The sequence below is a fragment of the Hypanus sabinus genome, chromosome 14 (assembly GCF_030144855.1).
Source record: "Hypanus sabinus isolate sHypSab1 chromosome 14, sHypSab1.hap1, whole genome shotgun sequence".
NCBI classification, from domain to species: Eukaryota; Metazoa; Chordata; class Chondrichthyes; order Myliobatiformes; family Dasyatidae; genus Hypanus; species Hypanus sabinus.
This window is the reverse complement of record NC_082719.1, coordinates 96,402,929-96,420,655: the sequence shown is the minus strand read 5'-3', so window position 1 is coordinate 96,420,655 and position 17,727 is coordinate 96,402,929. Positions and strand designations below refer to the sequence as shown.

The 17,727-nt window shown below is 41.1% G+C and overlaps 1 protein-coding gene across 1 annotated transcript in view; it reads right to left on the bottom strand.

Moving 5' to 3' along the window:
• nars1 (asparaginyl-tRNA synthetase 1) overlaps nt 1-17,727 on the bottom strand; it is a 48,012-nt gene that overhangs the window by 25,732 nt on the left and 4,553 nt on the right. Inside the window, exons 2-5 of the mRNA XM_059989681.1 lie at nt 7,010-7,092; nt 6,852-6,917; nt 6,065-6,157; nt 4,851-4,940 (exon numbers count right to left, since the gene is read on the bottom strand). Coding sequence (XP_059845664.1) covers nt 4,851-4,940; nt 6,065-6,157; nt 6,852-6,917; nt 7,010-7,092 — 332 coding nt within the window. The remainder of the gene's footprint in view (nt 1-4,850; nt 4,941-6,064; nt 6,158-6,851; nt 6,918-7,009; nt 7,093-17,727) is intronic.

Here is a 17,727-nt window from a genome sequence, read left to right as displayed (position 1 = left end):
GCAACTGACACCAATGATGATAGATACTGGACCCACCTACACTTGTGTATAGCCACAGTATGCCCTTCACCTTCCCATGTCAGGAAAGTTTATTAAGACGGTAGGGTTCTCGGGGAAAACACAGTTGACACAGTGCACGGCTCCAGTGCAGTTGAGAATGGGAAATAAAGGAATTGTTTTGCCGGTGCTAGTATTTAAAGGAACTCCGATTAATTTGTTAGGCGGAGATGCCTTATTGAAACTGGAATTAAAATTAGAATGCACCAGAAATGGGCTGAGTGTGGAAAGAGCAGGGGTTCAATTGATAGTGCGAGAAGACAAGAAGGCTAATGTCTTTTGGATAGGAGACATCGCAGATCAGATTCAGGAAACCTGGGAAAAATGGAAAAAGGGTGTGTAGGTTATATTACCCAGGGCTGTAATGCCCAAATCTGAGCTACATTGTACAGTGATTTTTGACAAGACTCAGAACAGGGAGTTAGAGGAGAGATGGCACCTGGAGGCATGTACCCAACAGCACCTGGAAGGGGAGGCTGTGATAATTGGAAAGCAAGGCAGTTTTACAAGTTAAGTGGAACACCTTTTCAGAAAAATGGTACAGGATACCAGAGGCTGCGCCCCACGTAACGTTGTTGGTAAACAAGGGATATCAGTCTAAAGACTTAGGACCCTTAGTTAAGAGTGCTGAAACCATAACAGTGTGGAGGAAAATCATGCCAGAGGTGTGGATATCAGAAGACAATTGCATTAAAATAATGGTAAGTGTAGATATGGTAGGGACAGTGAGAGAGGTCAAAATAACTCCCCAACCACACATGCCATTGCTGGGAAAGGAAAGAAGCCAGCAGAAAGATAGGTTAGATGAGTTGCCATCTATCCTGTGGTCACAGCATGACACAGATGTAGGGAAAATAAAACCAGCTAGTCCGGTGGAAATAAGGCTGAAAAGGGGAGCACTTCCATCCAGGAGACCACAATACTCTCTAAGACCAGAAGCAGAAGAGGGAATAGCATCGACAGTGCAGGGGTTGCTTGAAATAGGAGTGCTTAAAAGAACAAACAGTCCATGCAATACCCCGTTGCTGCCGGTCTTAAAAGCAGATAAATCTAAGTGGAGATTGGTGCATGACTTGCGAGCGGTAAATGATGTGGTAGAGGACTGGCCAGTGGTAGTCCCCAACCCACACACGCTTTTTACTGATGTTCCACCAGAAGCAAGTTACTTTTCAGTGATTGATTTGTGTTCGGCTTTCTTCAGCATTCCTCTAGCCGACCAGTGTCAGTATCTGTTTGCATTTACTTACAGAGGTGCTCAGTATACCTGTACCAGAATGCCGCAAGGGCTTAAACATTCACCACATGTTTTTAATCAGGTGTTGAAGGCAGACCTAGAGGGCATACCATTGGAAAGTACATTGTTACAGTATGTGGATGACCTGTTGATTTGCTCCCACAGTAGGGAACAGTGTAAGCAGGACACTATAACTCTGTTAGAGAAGCTGGCGCACGGAGGACATAAAGTATCCAAAAAGAAACTGCAATTTTGCATGCAGCAAGTGGAATACTTAGGCAGGGTAATATCCAAGGGAGTGAAGGTGATAGCACCAGATCAGATTGAGGCAATAACTAAGGCCCCAAAACACCAGACTGTAGGGCAGATGATGACGTTTTTGGGAACGGCAGGGTACAGCTCAGATTGGATAGGAGAATATGCTGAGATTGTGGCACCTTTGAGAAAGATAATGAAAGAAGCAAGACATACAAATTTGAAGAACGGCTTACAGTGGAATGGAGAGGCGGATACTATTAAGCAGGAATTGCAGTCAGCACCAGCATTAGCTTTGCCTGACTACAAGAAGGTTTTTCATTTGTATGTATCCAACCGACAGGAGGGTTATGTCACAGCGGTTCTAACACAAGAGACAGGCACAAGAAAAGCAAAGCAGCCGATAGTATACTACAGTACGAGACTAGATGAGGTGGCTCAGGGGTATCCACCCTGTTATCAGGGATTGGTGGCACTGTACTATGCATATGAAAAGGCATCATCTGTAACCCTGGGCTATCCTGTGACTCTGTACACACACCACAAAGTAGCAGAATTGCTGGAAAGAGGGAAATTTGTGCTGACGCCAGCCAGGATAGCAGCGTATCAGATGTTATTGATATTTCCAGACATAACTATACAGAGATGCACTACCAGTAATACACTACAGCTGCGTGTGAAATGATGGAAGGTGAGAAAGTAGACATCTATACTGATGCGGCATATGCTCCTGGAGTATGCCATTTGTTCGGGGCAGTGTGGAAACAGAGGTTTTAAAAAAAGAGGTGGAGATCCCATACAACATTGTCAACAAATTCTAGACTTAAAAAAAGCCATAATGAAACCTAAAGCATTGGCTATAGTAAAATGCCAGGCACATAAAAAGGGGAATGATGTAATAAACAAAGGGAAATCAAGATGCGGACGAGGCAGCCAGAAAAGCGTCTGGATGTACATCAGCTGTCATTGCCCCCCAGGTAAGCCTAGCTCCAGAACCTGTGGTAGAGGACCTAATTGAAATACAAGGTAAGGCAACTTTGGCAGAACAGACAATGTGGAGACGAAGGGAGGCCAAGCAGAACCCGGAAGGTTTGTGGAGCATGGAAGACGGTTTGTTGGGTTGTGCCCATCCCTCTACTGACAATTCTGATTTCAGAAGCGCATGGGATTCACCATTGTGCAAGGGGGGAAGTGATAAAAAAAAAATAAAGAAAGATGGTTTTTGGTCACCTTACTTACAGGCTTCAGTGGACTTTGTCTTGTCACAGTGCGAGGTATGCGCACAGAATGCAGGGTTCGGACATCAGTTACTTGACTGGTTAGAAAGTAGATTCGGAGGATGGGGAGCATGGCTGACTAAAATGGCAATAACTGTCAGTATTGTATTGTTGAGCTGTGCACTTGTGCTGTGCTGTTTTCTTCCTTGTCTCAAGTCTCTTGCTGCAACCAAACAATTTCCGATGCCCGTGGCAATTACTGAAGCAAGCTTAGTGGAGAAAGAAACACCGAAAATGTATCATTACAGCCTACAACACCTGCAGGATGAACAAGAGCAAAACGACAGTGTGGGAGTAGATTGTAAGGGCTCCTGAGTCTTTTTCCCTGTCTCAGGTACAAAGGGACAGGTTTTTGGCTCAGTGGCCCAGGGTAACAGGGAGAGAATACTTTGAGGTCTTGGCGCAGAAAATTATAGTTTAACCCGAGATTTGGGAATAAGTGCTTGAGTTTATTTGGGGCTTTTGTGCGTGGACTCTGGTCTTCTTTCTCTGGGGGGGGATATAGTGGAGTATAAAAGTTGCATTGTTTGCTGTGTAACCAAAACTATGTAGTCAGCTTTGAGCTTGCTATTTTGCTATGCATGTATCCAATTTAGCAAGAGAATTAAATCTTAAGAATGTAGAAGATAATGGTGTGTTAATGAGAGGAAGCTCAGAGATGTAGATTAGAACATGATTAAGTCAATGGGTAGAAACAATAGTGGCGGATGTACTTGTGATACGCAACTGTAGACCGATTGGATATGCTAATGCAACTAAACCAGGAGATTGCTATAAAAAAATGCTATGTACAAGGATCGGCGACTAACTCAATGACTGTCTCAGCTTTGATTTGCAATTTAAAGTTTAATACTTCTTGAAGAATCTTCTGCGTCTCCTGGTCGATTGTGGGGCACGAGAAACCACGACAGTATGAGGAATGTTCTGCCAGACAGAGTGCCTTTGACAGCACTTACAAAGTGTCGAGCTCAGCACTTAAAATCCCCAAGTTCAGAATGCTAAAGTTGAGTACTGGAGGATAGGATTAATAAGGATGGATGTCCACTGTTGGCATAGATATGGTGACTAAATGGCCTGCTTCCATTACGTATGTTTCTCATGTTCAGACTTGTATCTTGTAGGTGGAGTGTTCCTAGGGTATAAGCAGGCAAACTGCTCACCAGCATAGCAACATTTGACCTGTTCTCATAGATATGGTATTTATGTGCTGATCTGGTTTAGCTTTTCATCAATGATGGGCCTTAGGACGTTGACAGTGAGGGACTTGGAAATAACAATGCCATTGAATACCATCAAGTCCATACTCTCTTCTCACTGCTCCCACCAGGAAGGTGGTACAGGAGACTCAGGTCCTATATCACCAGATTCAGGAATAGTTATTCAACCAGGGAGGATTACTTTACTGAAAACAACATTGAACAGTTCCCTCAAAAAATGGACTCTCTTTCCTTGAAAGCATTCATAGTAGATACAAAGAAACACAATAGAATCAATGAAAAACTATACAAAGACAAACAATGGACAAAAGACTAATTGTGCAATTTGTCAAAAGATAAAATATTAATATATAAATAATAAATAATATTGTGAAGAAGAGTTGTAGAGTCCTTGGAAGTGAGTCCATTGGTTATGAATCATTTGCATTAGGGTGAGAGAAGTGATTCACACTGGTTCAGGAGCCTGATGGTTGAGAGGTAATAACCATTGCTGAACCTGGTGGTGTGAGACCCAAGACTCCTGTACCTCTTATCCAAAGGTAAATCAAATCAGGTAGAGACGGACCTTTGCACTGGGGGCAGGGGAGTGTGCATCATCCATTTGTCATGTCTGGAGCTGATGTCTTTCCCTTAGATTTGATGAACTGTGCTCACCATTGTTGATATTGGGCATGCTCTTGCAGCCACATTCTCTGATTAGCTGATTAATTGTCCATCACTATTCACCAATAAATGCAGTAGATACAAAATTGCCAGGTGTGATAATTTTTTTTAGAATTTCAGTTAATGTCAACCATTTATACCAATTACCTGATGTGGCTCCGGAAGATTAGGGTCCAGTGCAATAACAATCTTTTTGGCCTCTTCCAGATTCATCTCCCGACGCGCTGCATCTTCTTGCTGTAGTAAGTTTTGAAATGCTTATTAGCAGAATACAGTATACATTTCTCTTCCGTTCTAACAAAATATTTCTAGAATTGTATGAATTCTAGCAGCCAAACCTTTACATGGTAAATATTCAGCACAAAAAGGCCTTATGACAAATTACATCTGAATAAAATTTCACTATCGGCCATCATGGCATCTTTAAAATTAACACCATTTCACTTTCCACAAATGCAACCTGACTCAATGAGTGCAGTCTAGTTCTTTTTTTTTCGTATTCTAATCATTTAATAATTCTCGTCAATGGGGTCACGGAGCACATTTTATTTCTGGCCCCACATGTGATGCATACAGCATTTTAAGCTTAGGGAAACCAACTCCGGAACTTTACATTAATGTCTACCAAAGCTTTGCACCTGGAGGATTTCCTCATTTTATATCATGTCTGGGTCAGGAACAATTTCAGCAAGTTATAATTCACCAATAGCTCTAAGTTTCTCACAAAATAGTGCTGGAAAAGCATGGTAGTTGTTACCGTCTTAGCTCAATCTATCAGTGCATTTCAAAACCATCTGCAAATAGCTTAATCTAGGCAGTTACCAGCACTCGAACAATTCAACACCAATTCAAATGATCATTCAAATAACGTAGAAAAAAAACTTACAAGGCAGTGAATGGACTTGAGGACCCGAGTTATACAGTAGGCTGAATAGGTTAGGACTTTATTCCCTGAAGCGTAGGAGAGTGTGAAGGTTTTGATAGAGGTAGAAAAATTATGGGGGGGGGGGGGGATATATAGGATAAATGTAACCAGGATTTTTCCCACTGAGATGAGAACTGGAGGTCATGGGTTAAAAGTGTAATGTTTAATGGGAAGTCGAGAGTAAGTTTCTTCACTTAGAAACTGAGAAGAGTGTGGAATGAGTGCATGTGGGTTTGGTTTCAAAATTTAACAGAAATTTGGATAAGTACATGGATGGGAGGATTATGAAGAGCTATGATTCAGGTACAGGTCAATGGGATTAAGCAGAATAATAGTTTGGTGCAGAAAGGGACGTAAGGCCTATTTCTGTGCTGTAGTGACTCCATGGCAAAGAAAGAACAAAATAAGAAGGGTACCAATGATTAAAATTTTTTACCTCTTTTTTAAGTTTTGATGCAGCCTTCATTTGATCTCGTTGCCAAAGCTTTTTAAGATTTTTCATTTGTGATTTTGATATAACTTCCCAGCGCTGAAAGGAAATTGTCAGACAGGGTCATTGCAGTTGCATCAACTATTAACAGAAAGAATGAATTTTGATGCACTCATTCATTACTTTTTCTGCACTCCTCTCTGCCTGCACCAAGCAAAGGAGACAATCACTGAGAAGATATTCTATTTCACCTTTGTTTCCTACCCATTCTCAATATTTTAAACATTTTATTTAAAAATACAGTGCGGAGCAAACCTTTCCTGCCCAATGAGCTGCAACTGCCTAGCAATCCATCTTCTCAACAGCCTAATCAGTGGAAAATTTACAATGATTAATTAATCTATTAACTGATATGCCATTTGGGAGGAAACCCACGCAGTCATGGGGAGAACGCACATACACCTTACGGATAGTGCTGGAATTGAACTCCGACTCACCAAGCTGCAATAGCATTGCACTATCCCCTACGCTACCAGGATGCCCCAATAATGTTTCCTCTTACAATTCCTCCTTGCCTGCTTTCCGTCCATGCTGGGTTGAGTGTCAAGCTAACAACTCAGCCTTGTGAAAAAAAACAACCAAAAATGCTAAAAGAAACAGCAAGGCTGCAGCCCAATGTGTGGAAAGGATCAATATAATACCCTAATATCTCAAATAAATAGTTTAAATAACAAGGTCCAAGGGGATACATATTACACATTTTTGCAAGCAAGACTTCCCAATTTGCAATTACCTCATTTTCCTTTTGGGAATCAACATAAATTGTTGGGAATGGTTCCTTTTCCACTGTGTGTAAGGCCTACAAAAATGAGCAAAAACAGAGTTAATTCATGAGACACATTTTCATGGAAAGAGTCATTAATTTTACAGCATCATTGATTGAGAGCTTACACAAACTGCAGTTTTAAATGGTTTTTCCTTTGTTCCATTTCCAGTAGCATCATCACCTTCTCGTTCAGAGACATATAATTCACCTGCGAAATATAAAGTAATATTATTTGAAAGGGTTCCGTACATATCACATCCCAAGTATTAACTCAACATGACTCATTATTGATCCAAAAGGAAATTACAGAGTCACAGTAGCATTATAAGAGCACAGATATAAATTTTAGATGAGTAGAAAGAATAAAAAATAAGTTACCACAAACAGTCGAACTCAAATGGGGGGGGGGGGAGAGAGGGTCATCACTTCCCCAGCTGTAGGTTGACTCATTATACAGCCTAAAGACCGAGGGGAAGAATGACCTCATTTGCGCTCTTTGGAGCAGTGCGGTTGACTTAGTCATTGATTAGTCAAAGATATTCTATTTTTCAATGATAATTTCAACCCAGATGTGACAATAGTATTGTGTTCAACAAGATCATACAAAAATGAGATGAATTTTATGACTATCTATGGTCTAGGCAGAATAATAGCTTGGCATGGACTAGATGGGCCAAAGGCCTGTTTCTGTGCTATGATGCGCCATGACTCATCAATTTCTGATGATACCAACTAGTGGTGCAATCATTTGAGATGAGCATGATATTCCTCAAAGGGGTTGGTTACCGATGGATCTACATATTCTGGCAAGAGTGTGTGCGGGCAATATGTCTGTGGTCAAGAGTAGGCAGGCTATTTTTAGGGCACCTTTTCCAGCCCCTTTCCTGAGTGGGATGAGCAGATTGAATCCTAAATGAGGCTGCTCAGTTAGCTATCAACTAGACATACTCGTTAAAACACCAGAGAATCGCCAGCTCCACTTCTAATCTACAAGGAGGAAAATCCAACAACAATACAGTATTTATTCTGTCTGTTTTGTACAAATGTCAGTCTAGACCAAGGGTCGGCAACCCGCGGCTCCGGAGCCACATGTGACTCTTTTACGTCTGTGCTGCGGCTCCCTGTTGCTTTGGGAAATAATTGGTCAGTATTTAATTAAAATGTATTTTATGTTAGTTTGTTAGTTTTTGAAATGTAATTCTAAATTTGAAGATTATGGTGATCTTGTACAATCTAAATAAGACGTTGTGGCGACCCATTTCCTGACCATCCGAACCGGCTCACAATTAGCCAGCGTTCAGGCTAAGGGAGATAGCCTACGGGGGTTTGTGAGTACGTGTCTTTTGCAGCATCCGTGCCCATGGGGGGGGCGGGTTGAGGGAGGCTTAAAAGCAAGGCTGTTTAGTTCGAATAAAGTTATCTTTGACTGCAGTTTACTGACTGCGTGTAGCACACCGCTACAACGTGTTTTTATCGCTGGCTGTCCAGAGGGGAGGTGCTGAAACGCTTTGTCGCGTGTCTGGAAGAAGTGAAAACTTTCCTGGGCAACAAAGGGCTCACCTTTCCTGAGCTGGAAGCCAGAGTGGCTGGAAAAGCTACACTTCATGGTAGACATGACAGCGCACCTGAACACGCTGAACACAGCTCTTCAGGGGTAAGGACGTACAGCCCTGCACATGTTGGAGGATGTTTTGGCATTCGAGCGCAAGTTGACAGTGCTTGCCAGAGATTTACAGAAAGGCACATTGTCTCACTTCCCCAATTTGAGAGAGTTCAAACAAGGTCACGACATGATAAATTCGGAGTATTTACATTCTGCAATCATCGCAATGCAAACATTGTTTGGGAAACGCTTCTGTGAGTTCAGAGAGGAAAAAAACACATTATCCTTCCCGGTCACTCCCCTAAGCATCGATCCATCCCTACTGAATACGACTGCATTGTCAGGTGTGAGTCAACCTGACCAAGTATGATAAATATTTTAATTGCCTATTATTTTACGTATATTCATATGTTTTCATTGTTCAGTGAAATAATCCTTTTATTTTTCAGGTTGACAGCTGGCTGACGTTATTTTTGGTTTGCTGCTGGCGGCAAATTTAAGTTTGGCGTTTTTCATAAATACAAGAAGGATTCAAATAGACGTTGAGTATTTTACTTAAAAGTAACCTTCAACTCAACGTCTTTTTTTCGGAGTTCAAAATGTTTTTGTTGCATGCAGAAATGTAATTTCGTTTTCTCTGCAGGAGTTCATCAATTTCATAAATGCAACACATTATAGTTTGTTTATACATAGCATAAAGGCAAAACAAAATGTTGTATGCAGTGTTATTTCATTTTAAATGTCAAACGGGTTTTGCGGCTCCCAGTGTTTTCTTTTCTGTGGGAAACGGGTCCAAGTGGCTCTTTCAGTGGTAAAGGTTGCTGACCCCTGGTCTAGACTATGTAACACACACACAAAATGCTGGTGGAACGTAGCAGCCCAGTTAGTATCTATAGGAAGAAGTACCATCAACGTTTCTGGCCGAGATCCTTCCAGATGAGACTATGTACACATCTCTTCAAGCGAGCTTGAATTTACTAGTTTCCAAATATTACTCAACTTAATCATCATTAAGGCGACATAAACAAACATATCAGTCTGAAAAATATCTGTTTGCGTCAAGAGGCAAAAAAGGTTGTACTTAAAAAGCATGAATGAATATGTGTACTCTTATTTTTTGGTTTCTTGTATAAAAGATACAGGATATGCTAACCAATCTCTTTCTTTAATTTTCTTAAATAATCATCAACACAACCTTGCAGCAATATGCATTTCAGTGAAATATCCTTTTACAAATATCTACAGGTCCAGGACTGTACACACAGGAATAATCTAATTACGCACATATTTTTGCTATTAACATCCCAGGCAGATGTTTTAATGGGTGCAGAAAAAAAAAGACTATTTCTAAACACGAGAGATCCTGCAGATGCTGGAAAAAACCCCCAAGAAACTCAGAAAGCCAGGCAGCATCTATGGAGGGGGAACAAACATTGATATTTCGGGCTGTGACCTTTCACTAGGATTACTTTTATTAGCAATGTATTCTGTACAGCAGCTGATTTTCAATTCAGTAAATTATCCACTTTTATTTGTTCAATATTTATTAGTCTCATTTTTCTCTACCATGACAATAGATTTAATCCACACCATCCTTTAAGTGTCACCACTTACATCTGGGAAATGTGATTATTAGTTTATAATTTTGAACAAATATTTTACACTTTATAGTCCAGAATCATTTGGATTATGTTTTTTTGTGAATGATTTCTACTTCATAAATGCCAGTAAAGATAATTCAAAATGGGAACCATACAAAGTTATCAGAATCAGGTTTCTTCAATTTGTTGTTTTGCAGCAGCGGTACAATGCAATACAGAATTTTAAAGAACTATAAATTGCAATAAACAAAAGACCACAAGATCAAAATTACCCATTCAGCCCATCAAGTCCACCACTCCATCATGGCTATCACTCAACCCCAAACACCTGCCTTCTTGCCATATCCTCTTATACCCTGACCAATCAGGAAATGATCAATTTCTTCCTCCTTAAATATACCCACAGACTTGATAGCCACATCAGTATGTGGCAGAGCATTCCATAGATTTACTATTTAGTCTGGCTAAAAAAATTCCGCCTTCCCTCTGTTCTGAAGGGTTGCCCCTCAATTTGGAGGCTGTGCCCTCTAGTTCTGGATACCCCCACCAGAGGAAACATACTCACCACATCCACATCCTTTCAACATTCACTAGGATTCAATGAGATCCCCTCATTTTCTTCTGAATTCCAGTGAGTACTGTTGTGGTTTCTTGTGCCCCACAAACAACCAGGAGACACAGAAGATTCTTCAAGTAGTATTAAACTTTAATTTGCAAATCAAAGCTGAGACAGTCAGTGAGCTAGTCGCTGATTGCCCACCGATCCTTGTACATAGCATTTTTTATAGCAATCTCCTGGTTTAGTTGCATTAGCATATCCTATCAGTCTACAGTTGCTAATCACCAGTACATCAGCTCCCGACTTCCTACTATTGTTTCTACCCATTAACTTAATCATGTTCTAATCTACTTTTTGGGCCATGTGTTACCTCATCCCTGGCCACAGTTATTTCTTAGCTAGCCTCTCATTAACACACCATGATCTTCTTATTTGGCTACATTCTTAAATCACTGAAGTGTTCAATAGTACAGAGACAATACAGAGATTTCATTCTCCTGCTAAATAGGATACATACATAGCAAACACAAAGCTCACTACATAGTTTTGGTTACACAGCAAACAATGCAAATTTATACTCCAATAATACAAGCCAAAAGCTGCCTAACACTCTTCACATGTTAATCCCTTCATTCCCGGAATTATCCTTGTGAACCTCCTCTGGAATCTCTCCAATGACAACACATCCTTTCTGAGAAACTGTTGACAATACTCCAATCCGGATTGACTAGCGTTTTATAAAGGCTCAACACCATCTCCTTGCTTTAATATTCTATTCCCCTCGAAATAAATGCCAACATTGCATTCGCCTGATTTCCTAAAGACTCAACTTGTAAATTAACCTTCTGGGAGTCTTGCACAAGGACTTCCAAGTCCCTACACACCCCTGGTGTTTGAACCTTCTTCCCATTTAGATAATAATCTGCACTATTATTCCATATAACCATATAACAATCACAGCACGGAAACAGGCCATCTCGGCCCTCCTAGTCCGTGCCAAACTCTTAATCTCACCTAGTCCCACCTACCCGCACTCAGCCCATAACCCTCCACTCCTTTCCTGTCCATAAACCTATCCAATTTTACCTTAAATGACACAACTGAACTGGCCTCTACTACTTCTACAGGAAGCTCATTCCACACAGCTAAACTCTCCGAGTAAAGAAATACCCCCTCGTGTTTCCCCTAAACTTTTGCCCCCAACTCTCAAATCATGTCCTCTCGTTTGAATCTCCCCTACTCTCAATGGAAACAGCCTATTCACGTTAACTCTATCCCTCTCAAAATTTTAAATACCTCGATCAAATCCCCCTTCAACCTTCTACGCTCCAATGAATAGAGACCTAACTTGTTCAACCTTTCTCTGTCACTTAAGTGCTGAAACCCAGGTAACATCCTAGTAAATTGTCTCTGCACCCTCTCTAATTTATTGATATCTTTCCTATAATTCAGTGATCAGAACTGTACACAATATTCCAAATTTGGCCTTACCAATGCCTTGTACAATTTTAACATTACATCCCAACTTCTGTACTCAATGCTCTGATTTATAAAGGCCAGCATTCCAAAAGCCTTCTTCACCACCCTATCTACATGAGACTCCACCTTCAGGGAACTATGTACTGTTATTCCTAGATGTCTCTGTTCCACTGCATTCCTCAATGCCCTACCATTTACCCTGTATGTTCTATTTGGATTATTCCTGCCAAACTGTAGAACCTCACACTTCTCAGCATTAAACTCCATCTACCAACATTCAGCCCATTCTTCTAACCGGCATAAATCTCCCTGCAAGCTTTGAAAACCCACCTCATTATCCACAACACCCCCTACCTTAGTATCATCGGCATACTTACTAATCCAATTTACCACCCCATCATCCAGATCATTTATGTATATTACAAACAACATTGGGCCCAAAACAGATCCCTGAGGCACCCCGCTAGTCACCTGCCTCCATCCCGATTAACAATTATCCACCTCTACTCTCTGGCATCTCCCATCTAGCCACTGTTGAATCCACTTTATTACTCCAGCATTAATACCTAACGACTTAACCTTCTTAACTAACCTTCCATGTGGAACTTTGTCAAAGGCCTTGCTGAAGTCCATATAGACTACATCCACTGCCTTACCCTCGTCAACATTCCTCGTAACTTCAAAAAATTCAATAAGTTTTGTCAAACCTTACCAAAATGTATTATCATACATTTCCCAACACTGTATTCCATCTGCCACTTTTTTGCCCATTCTTCCAAATTGTCTAAGCCCTGCTGCAATTGCATTGCTTCCTCAGCAGTACTTACCCCTCCAATTTTCTTCATATCATCTGCAAACTTTGCCACAAAGCCATCAATTCCATTATCTAAATCACTGACAAACAATGTGAAAAGCAGCAGTTCCAATACCAAACCCTGAGGAACACCACTAGTCATTGGCAGTCAATCAGAAAAGGCCCCCTATATTCCCACATCTGTCTCCTGCCTGTCAGCCATTCTGCTATCGATGCCAGTTTCTTTCCTATAACGCCATAGAACTTTATCTTGTTAAGCAGCCTTGTGTGGCATCTTATCAAATGCCTTATGAAAAATCCGAGTAAATAGGTCATATTATTAATTTTTTAAAACTTAAATAAATAGGGCAAAAAGAGAGGGGAAAAACAGTGAGTTAACGTTCATGGAGTCATTGTCCATTCAGAAATCTGATGGCAGAGAGGAAGCAGCTGTTCCTGAAATATTGAGCGTCTCCCTTCAGGCTCAGTACCTCCTCCTTAAAGGTAGCAATGAGAAGGTGGCAGGTCCTGGGTGATGGGGGCCCTTAACAATGGATGCCAGCTTTTTGAAGACGTTCTTGATGGTGGAGAGGCTAGTGCTCATAATGGCCAAGTTTACGACTTTTTAGGGATTTTTCCAACCCCCTGCAGCAGCCCCTCCACAGTGCATCTGTAGAAATCTGAGAGTATTTTTGGTGAGATACCACTGGCACACCCACTGACGAGCCTTCTTTGTAATTGCATCAATATGTTTGGCCCCAGATAAATCTTCAGAGATGTTGACACCCAGGAACTCAGAACTGCTCAGCCTTTCCACTGAGGACTGGTGTGTTGCTTTGGCTTCCCCTTCCTGAAGTCCACAATCAATTCTTTGGTTTTAATGATGTTGAGTGCAAAGTTATTGTTGCAACAACACTCAACCAACTGATCTATCTCACTCTTGTATGCCTTGTCATCTGAAATTCTGCCAACAATAGTTGTGTTATCAGCAAATTTATAGATGGCATTTCAGCTGTACCTAGCCACAGTTATGGGTGTAGAGAGTACAGCAGTGGGCTAAGCACGCATCCTAGAGGTGTGCTGGTGTTGATTATCAGCAAGGAGGAGATGTTATTTCCAATCCACACTGACTGTGAACTCCTAGTACAGAAGTCAAGGATCCAGTTGATGTATAAAGGCCCAGGTTTTGAGGCTTAGAACTCAGGGTATGATTATGTTGAATGCTGAACTGTTATCAACAAACAGCAGGCTGACGAAGTATTATTACTGGCTAGGTAATCCAAGGCTGAGTGGATTGCATCTAGTGAGATTGCATCCACTGTAGACTTACAGAGGCCATAAGCAAATTGCAGTGGATTCAAGTCGTTGCTTAGACACAAGTTGACTCTGGCCATGGCCCACCTCTCAAAGCACTTGTCACAGTAGATGTGAGTGCTGCTGGGTAAAAGCCATTGAGGCCAATCACCCTGATCTCCTTGGGTACTGGCTTGAATGTCACCCTTTTGAAGCAGGTAGAAACATCCAACTTCAGCAGTGAGTCCCTGAACACTCCTGGCAGTCAGTTGGCACAGGTTTTCAGAGCTCTACCAGCAGTGCCTGAAGCCTTGCGAGGGTTCACTCTCTTCAAAGATATTCTGACTTTGGCCTCTGACACTAAGATCACAGAACCACCAGATGCGGCAGGAATTTACACTGATGTAGATTTATTCTCCTTCTCAAAGCATGCATAAAAGCTGTTGAGCTCATTTGGGAATGAAGCACTACAAGTATTCATGACATTAGGTTTTGCTTTGTAGAAAGTAATGGCTTACAAACCCTGCCAGAGTTGGCATGCATCTGATTCCATCTCTACCCTCAACTGGATTTGCTTCTGAACTCTTAAAATAGCCTTCTGTAGTCACACCTGGACTCCTTGCAAGGTTCGGGATCACTGGTCTTGGCATACTCAGAGTCTGAGATGAACCCCTGAATATTGTCCATTCCACCAACTCAAAGCAGTCCTGCAAGTACTCCTCTGCCTCCCTTGACCATACTTCCTTTGTCCTCACCACTGGTGCTGCAATCTTTAGTCTTTGCCTTATGCTGGGAATAGAAGCCAGGTAGTCGGACTTTCTAGAGTCTGGACATGGGATGGCATGTTAAGTATCCTTGATGGTGGCATAACAGTAGTTAAGTGTGTTGGCTCCTCTGGTTCCACAGGTGATACGTCAGTAATAGTTCTTTTGTGTGGCTTATTACCCTTGAAACATTAAATCACACTTGAATAGCTGTACTGATAAATGAATCACACTGAAATAGTTCAGATGCTACTGTCTGTACGTGGCAATTAAAAATTAGGAAAGACTCGCGTAACTTCTACACTGGACTTTGGTATAAAAAGAAAAGTGCTCCAGAAATGGAATAGCACAAAGTACATTTCACTAGACGTGGAAATTAGCTGTTAGGTTGGCACAGCAACAGCTAGGTCCAGTTCAAAGTCAAAATAAATATATTATCAGACTATGTACTGTATACCAACCATATGCTACTCTGAGATTTGTTTACTTGCAGGCATTTCCAGGAAAATAAAGAAATACAACAGAATTCATGAAAAACTATAAATAACATAAGACTAACAAATGACCATTACACAAAAGAAAAAGTTTGCAAATATTAAAAAAGTAAATAAATATTACTGAAGACATGAGATGTAGAGTCCTAGAAAGTTCATCTGTAGGTTGCATTTAGTGGTCAGTTCAGTGTTGAGGTGAATGAAGTTATTCATGCTGGTCCAGCACTGTAGGTTGTGGAATCAGGCTGATGAAAGCACTGAATGGTGAGCTGCAGTCAATGAAGAGCATCTTGACGTTTGCAGCTTCATTTCAAACAAAAGCAAACAAAAAAGAGAGAATGGGAGAGCTACAAGTGAAAAAATATCCAGGAAAGACTAAGCTTCATTGATAAGACGAACTGATGCTATCTGACTTGTTGGATACTCAAAAACAAAGTCCCATAGGCAGCCAAGGCATTTTCTCTCTATGAATTCTGTAGGTCTCACTAACAACATTTTAAGAATTATCAGCTACTCTCAATCTCCAAAAGATGGCCAGCTTACCCAGAAACCAATTTAAGGGAACCTTTCCTGCACCAACTATAAGGCCAGCTATCAGTTCCTTGGATATCAAGAGCATAACTGCTCAAAGAGCAAATTATTAAAGAGGTATATGTCACGATATACTACTGTAGGACTCATTTTCTTGCTGGCATTCACAGGAGATACAAAGAACCACAATAGAATCAATGAGAAAACTACAGACGGATAAACAGCCAACGACAAACTGCAATTATAATAAACAGATAGACAATATTCAGATACTCCCCTGTCACTTCTCATTCCCATGGCAACCACATAAGCAGTTGTTTGAAAAAGCTAGATGTGGTCTTTAAAATGTGTTGGGTTTTGGTAATGACGGAAATGCTGGGGACAGTGGTTCTTTGCTATAAAATATGTACAAATTCTATAAAAAAATAACCATGAACTGGACATGTCCTTTAAAAGCTCTTGTGAGAAAATACAAACCAAAAGTTTAATGAATTTAATACTGATTATTACTTTATTTTGAAGACAAAAGTTACTAAAACATCAGTGCTTGTTTTGGTAAAGACTTTTTTCCTTGTAAATCTATCCAAGGAACAGGATAATTTCCCTAATTAAAGAATCGCCCTTATATCGTTAGTAAACTTAAAAATGTTAAATTAAGGGTTATGGGGAAAAAGGCAGGTAGATGGAGCTGAGTTTACGAACAGATCAGCCATGATCTTATTGAATGGCAGGGCATGATCGATGGGCCGGATGGCCTACTCCTACTCCCATTTCTTATGTTCTTATCTGCAGAAATTCTCTGATGATTCAGTAATAGCTGGCTGTATAAAGGGAGGACGGAAGGATAAATACAGGGCCCAAGTGGAGGACTTTGTCAAATGGTGCAGGCTGAGTCACCTGTAGCTCAACATCAGTAAGACAAGGGAGATGGACTTTAGGAAGACTAAGCCTGCACTGCTCCCTGTTACTATCAATTGAGAGGGCTTACAAGTCCCTGGGGGCGCACCTGGATGACAGACCTGAGTGGAGCACCAACATAGAGGCTTTGTACACAAAGGGCCACAGGGTCATATCTACTTCCTGAGGAGACTGAGATCCTTTGGAGGGTGCAGGCCTCTCTTTCACATGTTCTACCCAAGCTGTTGTCGCCAGTACAATCTTCTACGCAGTAGTGTGCAGGGGCAATGGTAACAACACAGGTGATGTCAGTAGACTCAATAAACTGATTAGAAAGGCTGGCTCTTTTATAGGAATCAAACTGGATACACTGGAGGCATGGTAGAACCAAGGACCCAACGGAAAATCCTGGCAATTCTAGACAATGGTTCTCACCCTCTGTATGCCACTTTGGCTGAAAAGAGGAGTACTTTCAGTAATAGACTAAGACAACTACGCTGCTCCAAAGAGTGCTATATGAGGACATTCTTACCCTCGACCATTAGACGCTAATGAGTCAAGCTTTTCCTGGGGAAGTGATGACGGCCACCTGCTAAGACTGTTTGATGTAACTTATCTTTTTATCTCTCTTACTTCATTTCTAATATCTGTGCACCTGTAATGCTACTGTGACACTCTAATTTCCTTCGGGACTAATGAAGCTAACTCCTGTCTACAAAAGCATCCTTACAACCCTAGAAAAACTGGAAAAAAAACACAACTTAATCTGAGCTGCAACTCAATGGAGAACACAGCTCAGTGCCATCATGGGTTCCTCGTGTAGGACTTC